The sequence below is a fragment of the Megascapheus bottae genome, chromosome 16 (genome assembly GCF_031878675.1).
Source record: "Megascapheus bottae isolate mThoBot1 chromosome 16, mThoBot2.hap1, whole genome shotgun sequence".
Lineage (NCBI taxonomy): Eukaryota > Metazoa > Chordata > Mammalia > Rodentia > Geomyidae > Megascapheus > Megascapheus bottae.
The window spans coordinates 417,491-438,679 of record NC_143524.1 but is presented as its reverse complement, the minus strand read 5'-3'; the positions used below and the strand labels follow the sequence as shown (position 1 = coordinate 438,679).

Genomic DNA, 21,189 nt, shown 5'->3' with positions numbered 1-21,189 from the left:
TCGGCCCGGCTCGGCTGCCCCCGGCTCCGCTCGGCCCGGCTCGGCCCGGCTCGGCTGCCCCCGGCTCCGCTCGGCCCGGCTCGGCCCGGCTCGGCCCGGCTCGGCTGCCCCCGGCTCCGCTCGGCCCGGCTCGGCCCGGCTCGGCCCGGCTCGGCTGCCCCCGGCTCCGCCCGGCCCGGCCCGGCCCCCCCCCACCCCCGACCCGACGTCGGCTGGGCTCGGCCCGGCCCCGCGGGCGCCTGGCCGCCCCTTCCGGGCCGGCTCGGGCGGTGGCTTCGGAAGGCCTCGGCCCGGCTCGGGAGGCCTCTTCGGGCCCCGCTTCGGGCGGCCCCGGCCTGCGCCTTCGGGCGGGCTCGGCGGAGTCCGGATGGAGGACTCGGACTCGGCGGCGAAGCAGCTGGGCCTGGCCGAGGCGGCGGCGGTGGCGGCCGCGGCCGCTGTGGCGGCGGCGGCCGCGGCCGCGGCGGGAGGCGAGGCGGAGGAGCCGGGGCTGAGCCGGGCCTCGGACTCGGAGGAGGACGCGGACTCGGAGGCGGAGCGCGAGACGCGGCGGGTCACGGCCGTGGCGGTGATGGCGGCCGATCCCGGGCACATGGACATGAGCGCCGAGGCCCTGCCGGGCCCCGACGAGGCCGCCGCCGCCGCCGCCGCCTTCGCAGGCAAGTGCGCCGAGCTCGCCGGCCTCGCGCCCCCGCCCCGGGCCGGCCCGCGGCCCCGGCCGGGCCCGCCGCCTCGCGCACCTGCCCGCGCCCCCCGCGCCGCCGCCCGCGCCGCCCGCGCCGCCGCCCGCGCCCCCCGCGCCGCCCGCGGCTCTGCGCCCCGGGCGGGGAGCGGGGAGCCCGGCCCCCGCTGCCTCCCGCCCCGCCTGCCCGTGGCCCGGGAGGGCGGAGCGCGCGGTGGACAGGGACGCCAAGCTCTGCAGCGCAGCCCGGCGGGGCTCGCGGGGCGCGGGCCGCACGCGTGTGAAGATGCTGCGGTGCCCGGCGGCCGCCCCGTCCCCGCCCCTCCCGGCGCCCCGCTCCTCCCCGCCCGGGCCCCGGAGGCCCCGGGAGGACTCACAGTTGAGTGCTCCTGCCCTGGGGCGCTCTGTCGCCTTTCTTCGGTGGGTGGCGGGGCCTGGGCGCGGTCCCGAGCTCTGCCCTGCAGCCCGGCCCACTTCCCCAGCCTCCAGGGGTCCCTCCGGCCGGCCTGGCTTCGAACCTCGCTCCCCGGGTCTCTGCTCCCAGTCTCGTGGCAGCCCAGGGCTCGCATCCCCGCGCACCGCCGCGGGCTCCAGACCCACCCTGCTGCCCGGGAGTGCAGCGTCCTGTCCTGCCGGGCCTGCACCAAGCACGGGAGGTCGCGCAGCCCGCGGTCGTGGACTTACACTCCGGGGTTGGGAGTGACGGCGTTCTTCCCTTTTAGCACATACTTCTTTTTTGAGTGCAGAAAAGATGAGATACCATCAGGTGTAACATCAGAAAAATATATTCATGCTGCTTGTCTTTTTTCTTTCTGCAGAACTCACTAGGTTTTTAAATTGTGTGTGTGAGAGAGAGAGAGAGAGAGGCTGTGATAGAGCTCACTTGACATTTCTGCTGAGTTCCTGAAGTCAGGTAGTTCCAGGTTTAAGTGACAGTGCAGGGCAGACTATTCATCTTTGGCCACAGCTGCTTGAGTTGTCTGTGGACCTTTGCTCAGTCTTGGGTCCTGGCTGTGGCCTGTGCTGAGTGCTAGGGAGAGGATGATGAGCTGCAGCAGGCCTGGCCTGGCAGGGGAGGCAGAGGACTGGAAGAACTGTGGTGCAGCTGGCTGGGTGCTGGGATGGTGGGGCGAGCAGGACTCCAACCAGTGTCTATGTCAGAGATTGTCCTAGAACTCTGAGCAACAGTAGGAGCCACTGCCTGTGTGGAAGCAGGACAGGCTTTGCAAGGACACAGGATGCAGAGATAGGACTGTGTGGCCTTTCTGGGTAACAGGCACAGCAGTGCGCCGCGGATCTCTCTAGACCTGTTCTTTGTGCAGGTGTTGAGTTCTAGGTTGTACCCCTAGAGCCCTCAACCCTCAGCACCACGCCTGGTTTTCTGGTGGTTAATTGAAGATAAGAGTCTCATGGTCTTTAGTGCCCGGGCTGGTTTTGAACTGCACTCCTCAGATCTCAGCTTCCTGAGTAGCTAGGATTACGGGTGTGAGCCACCGCACCTGGCTTGTTGTTGTTGTTGTTATTATTATTATTATTATTATTATTATTATTTTGCCAGTCCTGGACTTGAGCTCAGAGCCTGAGCGCAGTCCTTGGACTTTCTCAAGGTTAGAGCTCTACCACTTGAGCCTCAGCACTTATGTGGTACCAAGGAATCGAACCCGGGTCTTTGTGCATGCTAGGCAAGCACTCTACCACTAGGCCAAACTCCCGGCCGCTTGTTATTTTTGTGTTCGTTGTCTGTACTGGAGCTTGAACTCAGGGTCTGGAAGCTGCCCCTTACCTCTTGGCTCAAGGCTGTTACTTGCAGGTGTGGTAGGTCAGCCTTGCTTCTCAGGGGAGTTACCGGGACCGTCATGACACTTCAGCCAAGGCTGTGGTAGGGATCCTGTCCAGATGGCCTGAGTTGTAGCAGTGTAGCCGTGTGTGTGTGTGTGTGTGTTGGGAGAGGCAATCCAGGAGGCAAGATGGTAGACTTGAGTCGGCTTTGGTTTAATGGGTATAGAGGTGTAGGATGTGTGGGATTCAGAGCATCTTTGCAAAGGGAAAGGCCAGGGGTGGGAAGGAACCTTTGTTCTTTCCTGGCTGGGAGTGGGCAGAGGGAGAAGCCTACCATTTGTGGTAAACATTTTTATGGTAAAATTTTATTTTTATTGCAAATTCATTAGGGCCAGGTGCCTAGCTACTCAGGAGGCTGAGATCTGAGGATCACAGTTTAAAGCCAGCTCAGGTACTAAAGACTGTGAGCCTCTTATCTCCAGTTAACCATCAGGAACCGGAAGTGGTGCTGTGGCTCAGGGTTAGAGTGCTAGCCTTGAGCTGAAGAGCTCAGGGACAGTGCCAAGGCCCAGACAGAGTTCAAGCCTCGTGATCGACAAAAGATAAAAATAAAAAATTACTGGGAAAGAGTAGTTTTCCACCTTTTCTGGGAGAACCAGATGATTTAAACTGGAATAAAAGTGTTGACAGCATTTAAAAAAAAAAAGGCAGAACTAGCATTGTCACTCAAAGTGGTAGAGTACTAGCCTTGAGCAGAAGAACTCAGGGATAGCACCCAGGCCCTGAGTCCAAGCCCCATGACAGAAACATAAGTAAATAAATACAAAAAGGAGAAGCTGGGCCTATAATCCTGGCTACTCAGGAGGCTGAGATCTGAGGATCAAGGTTCAAAGCCAGCCGGGCACTAAGGTCCAGGAGACTCTTATCTCCAATTAACCCCTAGAAAACTGGAAGTGGCTCTGTGGCTCAAGGGGTAGGGCAGTAGCCTTGTGCTGAAGAGCTCAGGGACAGCACCCAGACCAAGAGTTCAAGCTTCACGGCTTCGTGACCCACAAAAACACACAAATACAGAAGGGCAAAGATGTCAGTGGAGTACACATGGCCTTGTGGGAATGCTTTGTCTTTGGCTCCTATGTGAGACCTTCTGCCTTTTTTTTTTTTCCCTAGTCCTGGGTTTGAACTCAGGGCCTGAGTCCTGTCTTTGGACACTTTGCTTAAAGCTAGTGCTCTGTCACTTGAGCCATACTGCCACTTCCAGCTTTTTCTGTGTATGTGGTACTGAGAACTTTAACCATGCTAGGTCAGCACTCACCACTAGGCTTCACTCTTGGCCCCACCCTCTGCTTTTTGTGCTCTTTCTTTTTTTCGTGGGTCATGGGGCTTGAACTCTGGGCCTAGGCGCTGTCCCTGAGCTCTGCGACTGAAGGCTACTATCCTACCCCTGGGCGTGGTGCTGTCCTTGAGTTCTTACCCTTACCCCACTTCCCATTTTCTAGAGTTCTAGAATTAATTGGAGATAAGTCTCAGGTCCTTCTATGCCCGGGCTGGCTTTGAACCTTGATCCTTAGATCTCAGCCTCCTGAGTAGTTAAGATTACTAGCAAAGCCTACAGCACCTGGTATTCCCAGGCGGTCTCCCATCCAAGTACTAACCAGACCAGACCCCGCTCAGCTTCCGAGATCGGGCACATTCAGGGTGGTGTGGTCTGGGACGCTCTTTGTGTTCTTTCTTTACCATGTGTAAAGTTAGGTTCCTTCTGTCGTAGAAGTGACCACCGTAACAGTGGCCAACGTTGGGTCCTCTGCAGACAACGTCTTCACAACATCAGTGGCAAATGCGGCCTCGATCTCAGGACATGTCCTGGTAAGATGCTGTCAGGGTACTGGGTGGGGGGCTGGCTCCAGTCCACCCTTGGCACAGTGGACTTGTTTATACAGCCCCGAGAAGCATTTCTAGTCCTCAAAGACCATCTCAGGGTCTAGTGTGCATGAGCATCTGCTGTTCAGGTGGGGTGGAGGGTGCGTGGGCATCCCTCTGCTCTTAGCCCCAGGACTGTGCTGGACAGGAGAGATGAGAGCAGATGAACTTCTGTGATATGCCAGGTAAGAATTCCAAACAAGGGCTTATCTCTTTGTCCTCACTGTGCTTTACAGTGCAGAGGAAACCTGGCTTCTGGGAAGTGGTGGGGAGACAGGAGAGTGGTTGAAGGTCAGTCAGGTTGAGGTCTTCCTCACCCAATGGCCTTGTAGTCTACATCCACCCAGGCATCTGCCATCTCCGTCTGCAGTGCCTGGTGCTGTCTGGTGCCTTCATAATGCTCCTTTGACAGAGTCCCACGTCTTGCTTCCCCTGGATCGCCTAGTCTGTTACCACACCACGTATCCCCAATACACTGGCATGCCTGTCTGCCCACCACAGCGCTGATGGCGTCTGTGCCCCAGTGCAGAAGTGTTTTACAGCCCTATCACATTAGCCTGCTTCCTAGTTGATGCTTGGCATCAGTAGACAAGCTATTTTTCCCAGAGTGTGAGCCAGAAAGGTGCTGTGTGTGTGGGGTACATTTATGGTTTGCTTTACCCGATGCCTGGCCACTTTGGTGGTGACCGCAGGTCTTTCCTTGTTCTTGGTTCGGTTTTTAACGGAGGATGTGGAGGTCCTGGCTCAGCATCTCCTGGTTATAAATGGCAAGAGCCTTGCTGCAGGGTCACGGCCCACTGAGTTGAGTGACATGCCTCCTGATAGCCAGGAGCTGACCAACGGAGATGTCCTTCCTTCTAGTCTGGTAGGACAGCTCTTCAGATTGGAGACAGCCTAAATACGGAGAAAGCCACGCTGATCGTTGTCCACACAGATGGGAGCATCGTGGAGACAACTGGACTGAAGGGTCCAGCGGCCCCACTCACTCCAGGTAAGGTCCAGCAGCCACACCCACTCCAGGTCCAGCAGCCACACCCACTCCAGGTCCAGTAGTCCCATCCACTCCAGGTCCAGCAGCCACACCCACTCCAGGTCCAGTAGTCCCATCCACTCCAGGTCCAGCAGCCACACCCACTCCAGGTCCAGTAGTCCCATCCACTCCAGGTCCAGCAGCCACACCCACTCCAGGTCCAGCAGTCACACCCACTCCAGGTCCAGCAGCCACACCCACTCCAGGTCCAGTAGTCCCATCCACTCCAGGTCCAGCAGCCACACCCACTCCAGGTCCAGCAGTCACACCCACTCCAGGTCCAGCAACCCCATCCCTGGGCCTTGGAGCTCATTGGTGTGTCGTTGTTGTTGTCAGCTGTGGGCTTGAACTCAGGGCCTGGGCACTGTCCCTGAGTTTCTTTATGTCCCTCCCTCTTTCCCTTCCTCCCTCTCCCTCCCCCCTCCTCTTTTTCTTTCTTTCCTTTTGCCAGTCCTGGGGCTTAAAGTCAGAGGCCTGAGCACTGTCCTTGGGCTTTCTTGATGTAGCACTCCACCACTTGAGCCTCAGCACCACTGCCAGCTTTTTCTGTGTATGTGGTACCAAGCAATTGAACCTGGGTCTTCCTGCATGCTAGGCAAGCACTCTACCACTGAGCTACCTTCCCCACTCTTCCTGAGCTCTTTTGCTCAAGGCTAGCACTGCCAGTTTGTGCCACTGCTCCACTTCCAGTTTTCTGGTAGGTGATTAGGGATAAAAGAGTCTCATGATCTTTCTTGCCTGGGCTGGCTTTGAACCCTGATCCTCAGATCCCAGCCTCCTGAGTAGCTGGGATTACAGGCGTGAGTCACTACCACCTGGCTGCTTATTTGTTTTTGTAATAAATTAGGAAACCGAATATTGACTTAAGTAGGCAGGGAGGCGTTCTCCAGGCAGAGAGTGCATTGCCTACGGGGAAAGGTGGTGTGTGTGCCCAGCCATCTGTGGACCTGGAAGAAAGGAGGGTGGATGTGAGCAGAGCATCCTCACAGCCTCTCTTTGTGCAGGGCCTCAGTCTCCTCCAACCCCATTGGCCCCTGGCCAGGAGAAGGGTGGCACCAAGTACAACTGGGACCCGTCGGTGTATGACAGTGAGCTGCCTGTGCGCTGCCGGAACATCAGCGGCACACTGTACAAGAGCAGGCTCGGCTCAGGTGAGGCTGCTGCGGTGCGTGCTGACAGGGAGGCTGTCGTCTTCACGTGACCCCGTCCGTGTGTGAGGGAGATGGAGCTGTGAGTGACACTCAGCCCAGGCTGTGGCGCCTTGGCGGGCTGGACCTGAGGGAGGATTCCAGGTCATGGTGGTTCTGGGTCAGGAGAGAACGTAGGAGAAAGAGAGGCTGAGGCATGTTTCCCCAGGAACTCACACAGCCCAGGCAACCAGGGATGAGGAGAGCAGATAGTCAGTGCTGGCCATGCCAGTGGCAGAGAGCCGGATAGGCAGGTGGAGTGACAGCTAGCAAGTGGTCTGGGGTGACTTTGGTGTGGGTGAGATTAGAAATTAGGTGGGACGGGGGCAGCCTGAAATGGTGAAAGAGAAAATGCAAATGTAGGAAGTAGAGGAGAAAAGGTGAAGGAAGGAAGTGGTGGGAGCCAGCTGTCAGACATCAGTGGGCTGCGATGAGTCAAGTGACAGGGTCACTCATTTCAGGTGGCCGGGGCCGATGCATCAAACAGGGGGAGAACTGGTACAGCCCAACGGAGTTTGAGGCCATGGCAGGAAGAGCCAGCAGCAAAGACTGGAAGAGAAGCATTCGCTACGCGGGGAGACCTCTGCAGTGCCTCATCCAGGTACAGCTCACCTGCTGCACCTCGGCCACCATGAAGGCAGGGCCTAGGAGTGGGAGGAGCCGAGACTGTGGCCATGCGTGAGATACTTGCCTTCGTGATCTTTCCAGTAGGATGGCACAGGTATCCCTGGAGGGTTGCTGAAGGACGTACGTCCTGAGGCTCAGGAAAAGGAAATGTTAGACACGGCACAGAGGCAGCAAAGCCAGGGTGACAGCTCTGGCTGGCTGCCTGTGACTGTGTAAGATGCTTCTCTTTTCTCCCCTAGTTTACTCCTAAGAAAGATGACTTTTTTTTCCTCCCTTGTTACTATAAAGGTGATTTACAGAGAGGTTACAGTTACATAAGGAAAAGAATGTGTTTCTTTTTGTACAATGTCACCTTCTCCCAGTTTTTCCCTTCCATCCCCACCCACAAGTTGTCTAGTTCATTTTCAACATAGTATCTAGTGAGTAGCATTACTGCTTTTATTCGCACTTTGTTCCTCTGTTTTTGTGCCCTCCCCCTTCTTGTCCTCCCAAAGTCAGGTAACTGAATACACAAGACAAAAAGAAAAGAAAAGAAAAACAGTGAGGGAGAAAAACCCTGTTTCCATGTCTTGGAGTTCCTTTTGATAAATATAATCTTCTGTGATCAGATGCGCATAGCACTGTCCTCTCCTAAGAGAGAGAACTTCTTACCCTGTTCCACTTCAGCTCCTGGCATGGCTGGTGGAACACCAACGCCTGTGAAGTCATATGTTCCCAGAAGGCTTCAGGAGAGCAGACCACTATAAAGGTGTTGCAGTTTCAGGAGTGGAAACATTTCATGTCTCGTATATATGAGTGGTCAATGCACAGTGGAGCTAATTACCGTCTGGTGGTGAGCAGCTTTTACACAGGGTCAGACGTTCTTCCTCAGCTGGGTTCCTTCTCCGTTTCAGGATGGGATTTTAAACCCTCATGCTGCCTCGTGCACCTGTGCCGCTTGCTGTGATGATATGACCCTGGTAAGTCACGGCACGGTGTGTGTGTGTGTGTACAAGCCTTTGGAGCAGACCCTCTGGCCTGTCTTACCTCTTGTCCTGCCTCTCTGATTCTGTCCCTCCTCCCTAGGTGCTTTTGTTGCTGGAGCTCCAGCACAACCCTAATCACTGCCTCCGTGGGGGACAAAGGTGGCTTCGGAGGGGCCCAGGATCTGAAGTAGGGAGGTGGGGGTAAGGGATGTGGCTTAGTGGTAGAGTGCTTGCCTAGCACTCAAGAAGCCCTGGGTTTGATTCCTTGGTGTCACGTACACACACAGCAATATGTAAATGAAAGGAGGAAGGCCGTGGAGCCACTGGGTCAGCCTGGAACCAGCACAGTGTGTGTGCGTGTGCGTGTGCGTGTGTGTATGTATGTGTGTGCTCTTTCCTGTTCAGGTACCACTTCTGGCTTTTTCTGTGTATGTGGTGCCAAGGAATCGAACCCAGGGCTTCCTTCATGCATGCTAGGGAGGCACTCTATCACTAGGCCAAATTTCCAGCCCCAAAATAATGTCAGAGGTTATTATTATTACGACTATTATTTTTGCCAGTCCTGGGGCTTGAACTCATGGTCTGGGCACTGTCCCTGGGCTTTCTCAAGATTAGTGCTCTACTGCTTGAACCACAGTACCATTTCTGGCTTTTTCTCTGTAAATCGCACCAAGGAATTGACCCCAGGGCTTGTGTACCCTAGGCAGCTATCACCTGCCACTAGGCCGTGCTCCCAGCCCTGCCAAGATCATTTTGAAAAAGAAATCTAAGCAGGAAAAAATCACAATTCAGGGTTTGTTTCGTTTTGTTTTGTTTTTTGTTCTTTTTTTGTTTTTGGCCAGTCCTGGGCCTGGGCTCAGGGCCTGAGCACTGTCCCTGGATTTTCTCAAGGCTAGAGCTCTACCACTTGAGCCTCAGCACCACTTCTGGCTTTTTTTTATGTCTGTGGTACCGAGGAAGTGAACCCCGGTCTTCGTGCACGCTAGGCAAGCACTCTACCACTAGGCCACACTCCTGGCCTGCAATTCAGGGTGACAGTGAAGTTCCCACAGGGGAGATTTGAAGGCCACAAAGAAGAGCCAGAGGCTAGCCGCGTCCCATGACAGAAGTTCTGACAAGTGGTGTGGCCACCTCCACGCGGTCTATAGGCAAGGAAAGCTTTGGCTCGAACTTCGCACTTTACACAGAGGTGTGAAGATCCAAACCCAAGAGGAAGACTCGTGGTATTTCTAGGTGGACGATCTTCATTACTTAGGACTGGACCCAGAGGTTTCTCGGTTAGAAATCAAAGAGGGGTCGGTCATTTGGTGCTTAGAGTTGTAGCTGGTGAAGATGATAGGAGACACTCACGGAAGCACCAGTCTCTCCCCAGGACAGCACCAAGTCTGACGGGCAGAAGCATAGTCCAGGAGTCTGAAGTGTGGCCGCTCTCCTTCCCATCCTGTCTCCAGACTGCCCGGCAGCAGGTGTAGAGACCCCGGTGGAAGCAGCCCATGAGTGCTGCTTGTTCAAGTGGTAGAGCGCCAGCCTTGAGCCCGAAGAGGCTCAGAATTCAAGCCCCAGGCTGTGGCTCACGTAGTGGAGTGCTAGTTTTGAGCAAAAGAAGCCCAGGGACAGAGTCCAGTGTGAGTTCAAGCACTAGGATTAGCTTCTGCAAGTGCGCATGTGTGTGCACGCACACGCCAAACTGCCTGCCTGGCACAGTAAGCACACGTCTGTAGTTCTATTTGAGAGACAAGAGATGGTAAGTGATATTGTTTGAGGCCAGCTAGAAGACTGGGGTGTAACTCGAGTGGAGGCGTCCCTCTCTAGTGTTTAAACCCCAGAACTAAAAAACAATTAACAAGACATATAAGGAGAGGGGTGGGGAAGAGAGCACTGGTGGGCAATGGCAGTTCGAAGCCATCTGGACTAATAAACCAGTGATCCAGCCGGGAGTTTGGCCTAGTGGTAAAGTGCTTGCCTAGCATGCATGAAGACCCAGGTTCGATTCCTTGGTACTACATACATAGAAAAAGGTGGAAGCGGTGCTCTGGCTCAGGTGGTAGAACTAACCTTGAGATAGCCCAAGGGCAGTGCTCAAGCCCTGAGCTCAAGCCCAGGACTTATTTTTTGTCAGTCATGGGGCTTGAACTCAGGGCCTGGGATCTCTCCCTAAGTTTTTTCGCTCAAGGCTAGTGCTCCACCAGTTTGTACCATAGGGCCACTTCCAGTTTTCTGATAGCTAATTGGGGATAAGCAAAAAGCTGGAAGCAGAGGAGTAGCCTGAGTGGTAAAGTGCCATCCACTGTGAGTGAAAAGCCAAGTGAGAGAAGTCCTGAGTTCAAGCCCCCTCACCAACTCACACACACCCAGATAATACCTCGTAATTTAAAGGCTGGGCTTGGTGGCTCATGCTTGTCATCCCACTATGGGGGAAGCATAAATTTAGATTGTGGTCTCGGCCTACCCATGCTTAAATGGGAGAGTGAATAACCTCTCCCACTGAAGCAAGGCCTCAGTGTTAGAGAGTGCCTCCCTGGCAATAACCGAGTTCAAGCCCAGGACCGTAACATTGATGCTGAAGTTGTGTCCCTGGATGCTGGACTTGTGTGAGTCTCACAGTATACTAGGAAGGGCTTTGTGTTCCTGTGTCTGGACATGTGGAAGGAGGGTTTGGGGGAACCCTCGCTCAGTACCTCCAGGCTTCTGCTGCAGGGCATCTCGTGACTGTTTCTTTCTGCTGCTTGGTCTTCCTAAGCTTCTTCTAACAAGCTGTGTGGTGCTCAGCGCTGCCAGCTGTGACCTGGCAGTGTGGTTTTTCTTGTTTCTCTTCCCTTCTAGGAATTCCTAAAATCTCATGTGTCAGTGGTGTCGCCTTGCATGGCAGTATTATGGTCATAGGACTTGAACTCTGGCCTAGGCGCTCTCCCTGAGCTCTTCCGCTCAAGGCTACCGCCCTGCCATTGAGCCAAGCCCCTCTTCCCGTTTTCTAGAGGTTAATTGGAGATAAAGAGTCTCAGGTCCTTTTGTGCCTGGGCTGGCTTTGAACCTTGATCCTTAGATCTCAGCCTCCTGAGTAGCTAGGATGACAGGCGTGAGCCACCGTGCCCAGCTCACAATTGCTTTGGAAAGCATTCTCTCTTTGAGGGGCAGAAGAGGGGGCATGAGTGGTCTTCCCCCTCAGGAGATGATGCTTGATAAGGAGTTGAGCACACATCCTATTCTGTCTCAACTTTGTCTTTCTCTCTCAGAGTGGTCCAGTGAGGCTGTTTGTTCCTTACAAAAGGCGCAAGAAGGAAAACGAACTGCCCACAACTCCCATGAAGAAAGAGTCCCCCAAGAACATTACTCTGCTTCCAGCCGCAGCAGCCACCACCTGTGAGTTCCGTCAAACCACTGCACTCTGCCATAGCTTGTCCGAAGCACTTGCTGTAGAGCTAGGGAGGCGGCTGGCACCCTTGTGCTGTGGTCTGCTGTGCTGTGGCTGCTGAGGGTACATGGGTACCCTTGCTTCCCTCCCTGGCTTGCTTTTCCACCTGCCTGGTGCTATCTGGCTCGATCAAGACTCTTGCAACTCCCCGCTTGAGGCTCACCTTCCCCAGTAACCATCCTCTGGCTGAGCTGGACGCCCGCAGCGTGTCCTCAGGAAGTGCTGGAGCATGGCGGGGGCTGTGGGAGCCCCTGGATCCTGGAGACTTCTCAGCCTGTGCTCCCAGTTGCATTCATAAAAGCATCTTTTGCATGAAGCCTTTGTTTGTGCCCAGTTTTTTGTTTTGTTTTTGTTTTTGGCTCAATTGTAGGGCTTTAACTGTGGTCCTGGACACTGTCCCTAAGCTCTTCAGCTCAAGGCTACCTCTGCCACGTGAGCCCTAGCACCACTTTCAGTTTTCTGCCAGTTAATTGGAGATAAGAGCTTCTTGTACCCGGGCTGGCTTTGAGCCGTAACCCTCAGATCTCAGCCTCCTGAGTAGCTAGGGTTACAGACAAGTCCAGTTTTAGCACTTGCTTGTTGCCTATGAACTAACCAGGGAATCAAAGAACTGGAAGGGAAACCTGGCGTTCGTAACCACAGAATGGCTGAGTGCTGATAGCACAGCCTGTCATCTCAGCTACTCAGGAGGCTGAGATCTGAGGACTGCAGTCTGCCGCTGGTCTGTGCAGGAAAGTCTGTGAGTTTACTGTGTGGTTTACTACCAAGAGAAATGGAAATGGAGTTAGAGCTTAAGTGGTAGAGTTCTAGCACAAAAACTTAAGGACAGCTTCCAGGCCCTGAGTTCAAGCCCCAGGACCAGCACAAAAACAAAAAACAGAAAAAGCCAGAATGGGTGGGGAGAGGAAAATAGGCCTTGCACAGATCTCGGATTAGGTGTCCATCTGTGGAGCCATCCACTTCTACGTTGCCAGGCTGTCTACGCCTGTCCCACCCTGTTGGTCCTCAGATCAGCCTCCTTTGGAGGGTCGTCAGCATGTCCTGGGCTGACCGCAGGACGAGGCGAGGCAGGGAAAAGCTGAGGGACTCAGTCTGGCAGCTCATGAGTACAACTGTGATGAAAACCTTTTCTTCTTCTTCTCACTTTGGTGCCGCTCCTGGGGCCAGAATTCAGGGCCTAGGCACTGTCCCTGAGCCTTTTTGTTTAGGGTAGTTTCTACCCCTTGAGCCACACCTCCACTTCTCACATTTTTGGAATTTAATTAGAGATAAGCGTCTCGTAGACTCTCTTGCTCATGCTAGCTTTGAACTGCCATCCTCAGATGTCAGCCGCCTGCGTAGCTAAGATTGCAGGAGTGAGCCACTAGCATCTGGTGAAAGCCTTTCTCTTAATGCAGATTATTGGGGGGGGGGGTGTGCACATGTGTGTGCGTGTGCATGTGCACATGCCAGTTCACAGCTTGAACTCAGGCCCTGCGTGCTGTCCCTGAGCTTCTTTCTCAAGGCTAACACTCTACTACTTAAACCACAACTTCACTTCTAGCCTTTTATTGGCTAATTGAACATTAATGTTTAAAACTAAGCTGGGTACCAGTGGCTCATGCTTATAATTTCAGCTTCTCAGAAGGCTGAGATCTGAGGATTGAAGTCTGAGGCCAGCCCTGAAGGAAAGTCCATGAGATTCTTATTTCTAATAAACTAACTTAAAAGTTGGAAGTAGAGCTGTGGCTCCAGTGGTAGAGCACTATCCTTGAGCAAAAAACCTAGAGACAGCACCTAAACCCTGAATTCAAGTCCCAGGACTAGCACTCATGCGTTCTCGGTCCCCCCCCCCCGCCCCGCCGCACCCCACTCTTTTCTCTCTCTTCCTCTCACACACACTCTTTCAAGCTGTTATTTAAAAATACTTTTAGGGGCCGGGAATTTGGCCTAGTCATAGAGGGCTTGCTAGCATGCACAAAGGCCGGGGTTCAATTCCTCTGTACCACATATATAGAAAAAAGCTGGAAGTGGTGTTGTGGCTCAAGTGGTAGGGTACTACCCTTGAGAAAGTCCAAGGACAGTGCTCAGGCCCTGAGTTCAAGCCCCATGACTGTCAAAAAATTTTATTTTAGCCAGGCATAAGTGTGTCTTACACCTATGATTCTACACTGGGGGCTGAGAGCTGAGGATCCAAGGTGTCTCTCTCTCTCTCTCTCTCTCTCTCTCTCTCTCTCTCTCTCTCTCTCTCTCTCTCTCTCTCTCTCGTTATTGTTGTTGTGGGTTGTGGTACTTGAACTCTGGGCTTGGGCGCTGTCCCTGAACTCTTCAGCTCAAGGCTACCGCCTTACCCCTGAGCCTGGGTATTGTCCCTGAGCGCTTCAGCCATGCCCTGGAGCCATAGCCCCACTTCCCATTTTCTAGTGATTTACTGAAGAGTCTCACAATGCTGAGCGCCCAGGCTGACTTTGAACTGCAGTCCTCAGATCTCAGCCTCCCGAGTAGCTAGGGTTACAGACGTGAGCCACCGCACCTACCCAAGGTTTGACTTATCTCCGGTTTGTCACCAAAAATATGGCTCAAATGGTAAATCAAGCAAAAATGTCAGGGACATCACCTAGACCTTGAGTTCCAGCCAGGATTGGCCAAAAGAAAAAGGTTAAATGTGTTTTGTTTCCTGCTTGGGATTACTTAGCCAGGGGTCCACAGACCCTCACCACATGGGGGGGACACTTCTCACCCACCAGCCTGGCGCCCAGCTCACTGGCTTCTTAGGCTTTTGCCAAATGCCGGGGAGGTGGTTCCTCCTGAGCGGAGCAGGCCCAGGGCCTGGCCTGGCTGTGTGTCAAATGCACTTCTGCCTTTGCAGTCACTGTGACGCCCTCGGGACAGATCACTACTTCTGGGGCACTGACCTTTGACCGTGCATCTACTGTGGAGGCTACTGCTGTCATATCTGAGGGCCCCGCCCAGGGCGATGTCTTTGCTGGAGCCACAGGTGAGTGGAGACATCGGTCTGACATGTGTCCATCCCCTGAGCTCCCGCTACGTCATGAGGGCCTTGTCCACTACTGTACCTCAGGAAGTACTTTGAACAGAGCTATCTGCTGATGAACTGCAGAAATCTGGTAAGTGAGAAGTGGCACTAGGGCTCAAGGGTAGGGTGGAAGCCTTGAGCTGAAGAGCTCAAGGATAACGCCTAGACCCAGAGTTCAAGTCCCACAACCAACCAAAAACAAAGTAAGAAAAATTTTGGGCCTAGTGGTAGAGTACTTGCTTAGCATGCAAAAGATCTGGTTTCGATTCCTTGGTGCCACATGCATAGAAAAGCTGGAAGTCGTGCTGTGGCCAGAAGTGGTAGAGCTCAATCCTTGAGGAAACCCAAGGACAGAGTTCAAGCCTAGGACTGGCAGAAAGAGAGAGGGGGGGGGGAGAGGGAGAGGGAGAGGGAGAGGGAGAGTGGGAGGGAGGGGGAGGGGGGGAGGGAGAGGGGCAAGGGGAAGGAAGGAAGGAAGGAAAGTGCATGTGGCTAGGCAGATGGAATGGGACTTGATTATTTGTGACAGAGCCATTGGACCAGCAGAGCCAAGCTTGCCAAACTCGCTTGCCAACTCCTGCTTTAGTGGAGGGTTGTCTAACAGGAGTAGAATCTCAGCCACCTGTGCAGTTGTGACCATTTCATGAGCCATGTGAGGACGAGGACCTTTGGTGTCAGTGTGTGGCCGAAGGCACTTGGGTTTTAGTCTGTTGAGCCAACAGCCTGCCTGATTCCCAGGCCTCCCGTTCCTCTCCACAGTGCAGGAGGCCGGAGTGCAGCCCCCATGCAGAGTCAGCCATCCCGAGCCTCACTACCCTGGCTTTCAAGACAGCTGCCAGATCGCCCCATTCCCAGAAGCCGCTCTGCCAACATCACACCCCAAAATAGGTGAGTCTGAAAGAATTCACTTGTAGCTCACTGTGCTTAGAATTCTTTTTTGTGTTTTTTGGCAGGTCTGGGGGTGGGAGAGGGTCTCACATAAGCTACTCCAGTGTTCTGCGACTGGGTTCCAGCTCCAGCCCTGGAATTGTTTCCTGTAAGAGAATTTCCAGAAAAATCAGTGTTTGTTTTTCCTTTCTTCCTCGTATTAGCTTACGTTAGTTAGATAAGTAAGTTGTCATCGTATATTTCCGTACATACTTACAGTATATTTCAATCAGTCTCACCGCCTCTGTGAGTGCTTGTTTGTTTTTCTGCGGAGGCACTGGGTCAGGGCTGAGGCGAAGCCTGTCCTGGGGTAAAGAAAGCTTTATGACACACAGGCTCATGGCTCATTTACGTGTAAGTCTTCTTTGACCCACATTGCCTGTGTCGGGGTCGTGTCCTTCCAGACCTGCAAAGTGACAGTGGGATGTCGGTGTCCTCGTGGCTGGGAACATACCATGCTGTGTGCATTTTGGCCTTGGGTTCTCACTTAACCGTTGGGTATGTGTGTGGTACCTGTGTATGTGGGTTATGTATTGTGTGTGCATATGTATTTGTGTGGGGGAGGGTGAGTGGGTGGGTGTGGTACCCAGGCTTGCACTTAGGGCCTTCACGCTGTCCCTGACTTCTTTTTTGTGGGCCATGGGGCTTGAACTTTGGTCCTGGACACTGTCCCTGAGCTCTTCAGCTCAAGGCTACCATCCTACCCCTTGAGCCAAAGCCCCACTTCCCTTCCTGACCTTTTTTTTTGCTTAAGGATAGCACCCCACCACTTGAGCCATCATTCCACTTCCAGCTTCTTGTGGATTTTTCTGCCTGGGCTGGTTTGAATGGTGATCCTAAGATCTCAGCCTCCTGAGTAACTAGGGATTGCAGGCATGAGTCACTGTTGCCCAGCTATGTATTAATTTTTAATACAAAAAATCTGGTGAGGGCCGGGAGTTTGGCCTAGTGGTAGAGTGCTTGCCTAGCATGCATGAAGACCCGGGTTTGATTCCTTGGTACCACATACATAGAAAAAGCCAGAAGTGGGGCTGAGGCTCAAGTGGGAGAGCTCAAGCCCTGAGCTCAAGCCCAGGACTGGCAAAAAAAAAAAAAAAAAAAGAAAGAAAAAAAAATCTGGTGAATATAATGTAACCCTTCTATTCATTACAATAAAAATACATGAAAAAAGATAAAAAAAATATCTTGGTGGTATCCAGGTTTGAATTTATGGCCTCTACTAGTTATACTCAGCCCCAGTTCTTTTGCTTTAGTTTGTTTTTCACACAGGGTCTCCACTTTTGCCTGGATTGGTCTTGGCCTTGGATCCTTTTACCTTCACCTCCTACCACATGGGGATTGCAAGAGCACACCGTTCTCTCTTTCTCACACTCTCTCTCTCTCTCTTTTTTTTTTTGGTACTGAGGACTGAGGATCAAACCCAGGAAGGCGCACATGTTAAGCAAACATTTTGCCACTGAGCTGCATCCCAGCCCAGAGCATGCGCCATCCGGATGACCTGCCTCCTGCATGTTTAAAGGTGCATGCAGTCACTCAGCCTCCCTGCTGATAGGCATTGCTTTTTTTTTTTTTTTTTTTTTTTTGTCGGTTATGGGGCTTGAATTCTGGGCCTGTGCACCGTCCCTGAGCTCTTCACCTTGAAGCTAGCATTCTCTTACTTGAGCCACAGTGCCACTTCTGGTTTTCTGATGGTTAATTGGAGATAAGAGTCTCATGGACTTTCCTGCCCATGTTGGCTTTGAACCATGATCCTCAGATCTCAGCCTCCTGAGTAGCTAAGATGACAGGCGTGAGCCACCAGCACCTGGCTTGCATTCTTTTTTTTGGGGTCTGGTATGGGGTTTGAGGCCCTGGGTGCTGCCTCTGAGCTTTTTTTTTTTTTTTTCCAGTTCTGGGCTTGAGCTCAGGGCCTGAACACTATCCTTGGACTTTCTCAAGGCTAGAGCTCTACCACTTGGGCCTCAGCACCATTTCTGGATTTTTTCTATGTATGTGGTACCGAGGAATTGAACCCGGGTCTTCGTGGATGCTAGGCTACCACTAGGTCAAACTCCAAGCCCCCTCTGAGCTTTTTTGCTCAGAGATAGCATTCTACTACTTGAGCCACAGTACCATTTCCAGTTTTCTGGTGGCCTTTCCTGCTCAGGCTGGCTTCCCACTGCAATCCTCAGGTCGTAGCCTCCTGAGTAGCTAGGATTATAGGCTTGGGTCACTGGCATCCAGCTAGATATTACATTTTCACTTTTTTTTTTTTGGCCACTTGTGGTGTTAGAACTCAGGGCCTGGGCACTGTCCCTGAAACTTTTTGTTCATGGCTAGCATTTTGCCACTTGAGCCACAGCACCACTTCCGGCTTTTTCTGTGTATATACTGAGGACTCGAACCCATAGCATGCTAGGCGAGCACTCTACTTTTAGGCCAGGCTCCCTGCCCATCCTTGAGCTTTGTTACTCAAGGCTAGCACTCTACCACTTGAGCTACTGCTCCTTTTCAAGGTTTTAGATTATTAATTGGAGATAAGCATCACACAGCTTTTCCTGCCTGGGTTAGCTTTCACCCATGATCCTTAGATCACAGCCACCTGAGTAGCTAGGATGACAGGTGTGGGCCACCAGTGCCTGGCTTGCTTTTTTAGGTTTTTTTAGTATATAAACAATATAAGAAACTTGCTTTTTAAAAAAATTACCTCTCATCTTGACTGCTCCCTTTGGTCAAAGTCTTTTGTCCGTTAGGCTCACTCAGGCTGTGCCTTGGTCCAGCCTCCTCTTCCACTTGTTTCCCACGTCCGTGGAAGGCTACGCGGTGTCCTTGCCTGGACTGGGCTTTGCAGAAGGCCTGTGTGTCGGTGGCTTGCTCACTGCTCTTTATGGTACTCAGCAGGGAACCCTGTCTCAGGAGCCTTGTTAGCTTCTGTGTATGTGTGTGTGCATGCACTCGCATGTTATTCCTGGGGCTTGAACCCAGAGAATGGAGCTTGTCTTTGAGATTTTGTGCTCTACCACTTGAGTCACAGCTCCACTTCTGGATTTTTAGTAGTTAGAGATAAGAGTCTCATAGACTTTCCTGCCTGGCTGGCTCTGAGTTGTGAGCCTCAGATCTCAGATTCCTAAGGAACTAAGATTGCAGGTATGAACTAGCAGTGTCCAGCTTAAGAACTTCTTTGTAGAAATTATCTCAGCTGTACAACAAAAGATCAAGATGAACAAGGAACTTTCTCTCCCATGAGCTGTTGGAGAGTAAATTGCAGATACTATTCATTTTGTTAAACTATGCTTTCCCTGGAAACAAGGAAGGTGGGAAAGGCGCATCAACGGCCGTGGTCTTGATTGCACCCCTGGGATAGAAGGTCCTCAGCTGCAGAGGACTGCACATGTCCCTGAGCCCAGCCGACTTTGCATTTCCCTTCCTGCCTCCAAACCGTCTACATTGTATGGAGTGGGCCTTACCTGGGGGCTGTGGCGTCAGCTCCTGTGGCTCCAGGCCTCTTCGACCCTGAGCTCTATCTATTTACCCTGCTGAGGGTGGCGTGCCCCTGGGTGAGGGTGGCCTGCATCTCACACCTGCCACTCTCACCCTGTGGACTCAGGGCCCTGCTTTATTGCAGGGGACAGAACTGCTACTGACAGCTCTGGTGAGGGTACACACCTGTAATCCCAGCCGTTGGGAAGCTGAAACAGGAGGACTGGGAGTTCAGAGCCCGTCTGGGCTATAAAAGGAGATCCTGTCTCAAAAATCAAAGAAACAAAACCACACACAAGCCAAAAGTCAAACAAAACAGGAGAAGCGTAGTTTCCCTTCCTCTGACATGTAAGGAAGCAGATTCCGGTTAGTCCTTGTTTCGTGGCCAGCCCACTCCCCGGCACCGTCCAGCCTGAAGTTCCTCTCATCTGTGAATGGGCGATTCTTGACCTGTGTCTGGGCCCTGTGGGGCTTTTTGCTGGCAGTGCTAAGAATGTGGGGTGTACATGAGGTGACAGGATGGTTTGACTGTGCTGGAGCGGCATCAGGCAGCAGTCGTCCTGCTGGTGCCCTCACCATGTGTCCCCACATGTGAGCGCATTCAGTGCTGGCTGTCTGGAGGCTTGGAATTTGCTAATATCTCGGTTTATCCCCCATTCTACACATTCCAGTCCTGACCTCCCTGCCTGCCCTAGCAGTGCCGCCTTCCACCCCCACCAAAGCCGTCTCCCCCACGGTGGTCAATGGGCTGGAGATGTCAGAACAGCGAAGCTGGCTATACCTGGAAGAGATGGTCAATTCTCTGCTCAACACTGCACAGCAGCTGAAGACAGTGTTTGAACAGGCCAAGCAGGCCAGCTCCTGCCGTGAGGCCGCCGCGACCCAGGCCAGAATGCAGGCTGATACCGAGCGGAAAGAGGTAACATGAGCTCCGATCTATGGCTGTGCCCACTGTCCTCTGGAGGCCCTGGCCAGCCTGTGAGTCCCACACTGGCCAACAAGGCTCACAGCTTTACTGTCCCAGAGATGGAGACCCTGGAGAATTGCCACCAGCGCGGCTTTCCTGACTGGGTTGGGCGTGGGGTGGGGATAAGATGGGCTTATTTCCGAAGGAAAGGCTTATTGTTGTTCACATGAGCCTTTCTCTTTGAGCAGTGCGTGCTGCTCCCAGGAGTCTGTACTTCTGCATTATCTTGATGTAGTGGATGAGAGATCCAAATTCAGACAGGCATCATCTAATGCAGCTGGAGTACAGAGAGATGTGTGAGTGCTGAGGGTTTTCGGGCAGGTCAGCCTCCTGCACAAATGAGTTGCATCCTGGACGGAAGGTCACAGTGCTTCGTGACCATGAGATTTCCCATGGCTTCCTCTAGTGTCTGGGCCTCAGCTTGTCAGGCAACTGTTCTGCCTCAGAGTTGTACCTCAGTCTGCTGGGGCCCGCTGGCAACAGGGTGGGATTCCTGATTTAAGGTGTGAGGATGAGAAGAAAACGACTAGAAACAGATGGGGTCGGGAGGTGTGCAGCTCAAGACTGCAGTCCAAGACTACAGGTTAAGACTGCAGCCCCGTTTATTCTTAGTTCCAGTCTTATACACTATCTTAGAAACAGGAAACATCCAGGGGTTACTTCGTACAAAACAATGAGCAAGTTTCAGACATAACAGTCCAGCAAGAAGTGATAAAGCCAGAAAGTTCACACTACTGTGGACACAGCCCAAAGTGCACAAGCATGGTGTCACCCATCATGGTACAAGTTATTTTTCATAACAGCTCATCTCCCCTGGTGCTTATCTTAAGCGATACTGATCTGTGGGTCAGCCTGACCCCACAATCGGCTCCCATCAGTCCTCTTGGGTTTCTTTTTGTCCAAGGTCTTAGATGGAGGACTAAGAACCTAAGTCCTAAGCAGCTTCACTTTGACTGTTTGGGTAGTAAATGTTAGAAGCAGGAGTCTTGAGCTGTGAAGATGGCTTACCAGTAGACTGCTTGCCTAGCATGCATGAAGCCCTGGGTTCAATTCCTCAGTACCACATAGATAGAAAAAGCCAGAAGTGGCACTGTGGCTCAAGTTGTAGAGTGCTAGCCTTGAGCAAAAGAAGCTTAGAAACAGTACCTAGGCCCTGAGTTCAAGCCCCAGGACTGGCCAAAAAAAAACAAACAAACCAGTCTTGTGAACTTTGCTGCCTGG

The 21,189-nt window shown here is 52.9% G+C and overlaps 1 protein-coding gene across 1 annotated transcript in view; it reads left to right on the top strand.

The window, feature by feature from the left end:
- Window positions 1-300: 300 nt before the first annotated feature.
- Deaf1 (DEAF1 transcription factor) overlaps window positions 301-21,189 on the top strand; it is a 33,970-nt gene continuing 13,081 nt past the window's right edge. The window contains exons 1-10 of the mRNA XM_090347099.1: window positions 301-659; window positions 4,227-4,324; window positions 5,240-5,369; window positions 6,413-6,559; window positions 7,057-7,196; window positions 8,116-8,181; window positions 11,421-11,547; window positions 14,448-14,576; window positions 15,375-15,503; window positions 19,673-19,920. Of these exons, the coding sequence (XP_090203225.1) occupies window positions 368-659; window positions 4,227-4,324; window positions 5,240-5,369; window positions 6,413-6,559; window positions 7,057-7,196; window positions 8,116-8,181; window positions 11,421-11,547; window positions 14,448-14,576; window positions 15,375-15,503; window positions 19,673-19,920 (1,506 nt within the window). The 5' untranslated portion in view covers window positions 301-367. The remainder of the gene's footprint in view (window positions 660-4,226; window positions 4,325-5,239; window positions 5,370-6,412; window positions 6,560-7,056; window positions 7,197-8,115; window positions 8,182-11,420; window positions 11,548-14,447; window positions 14,577-15,374; window positions 15,504-19,672; window positions 19,921-21,189) is intronic.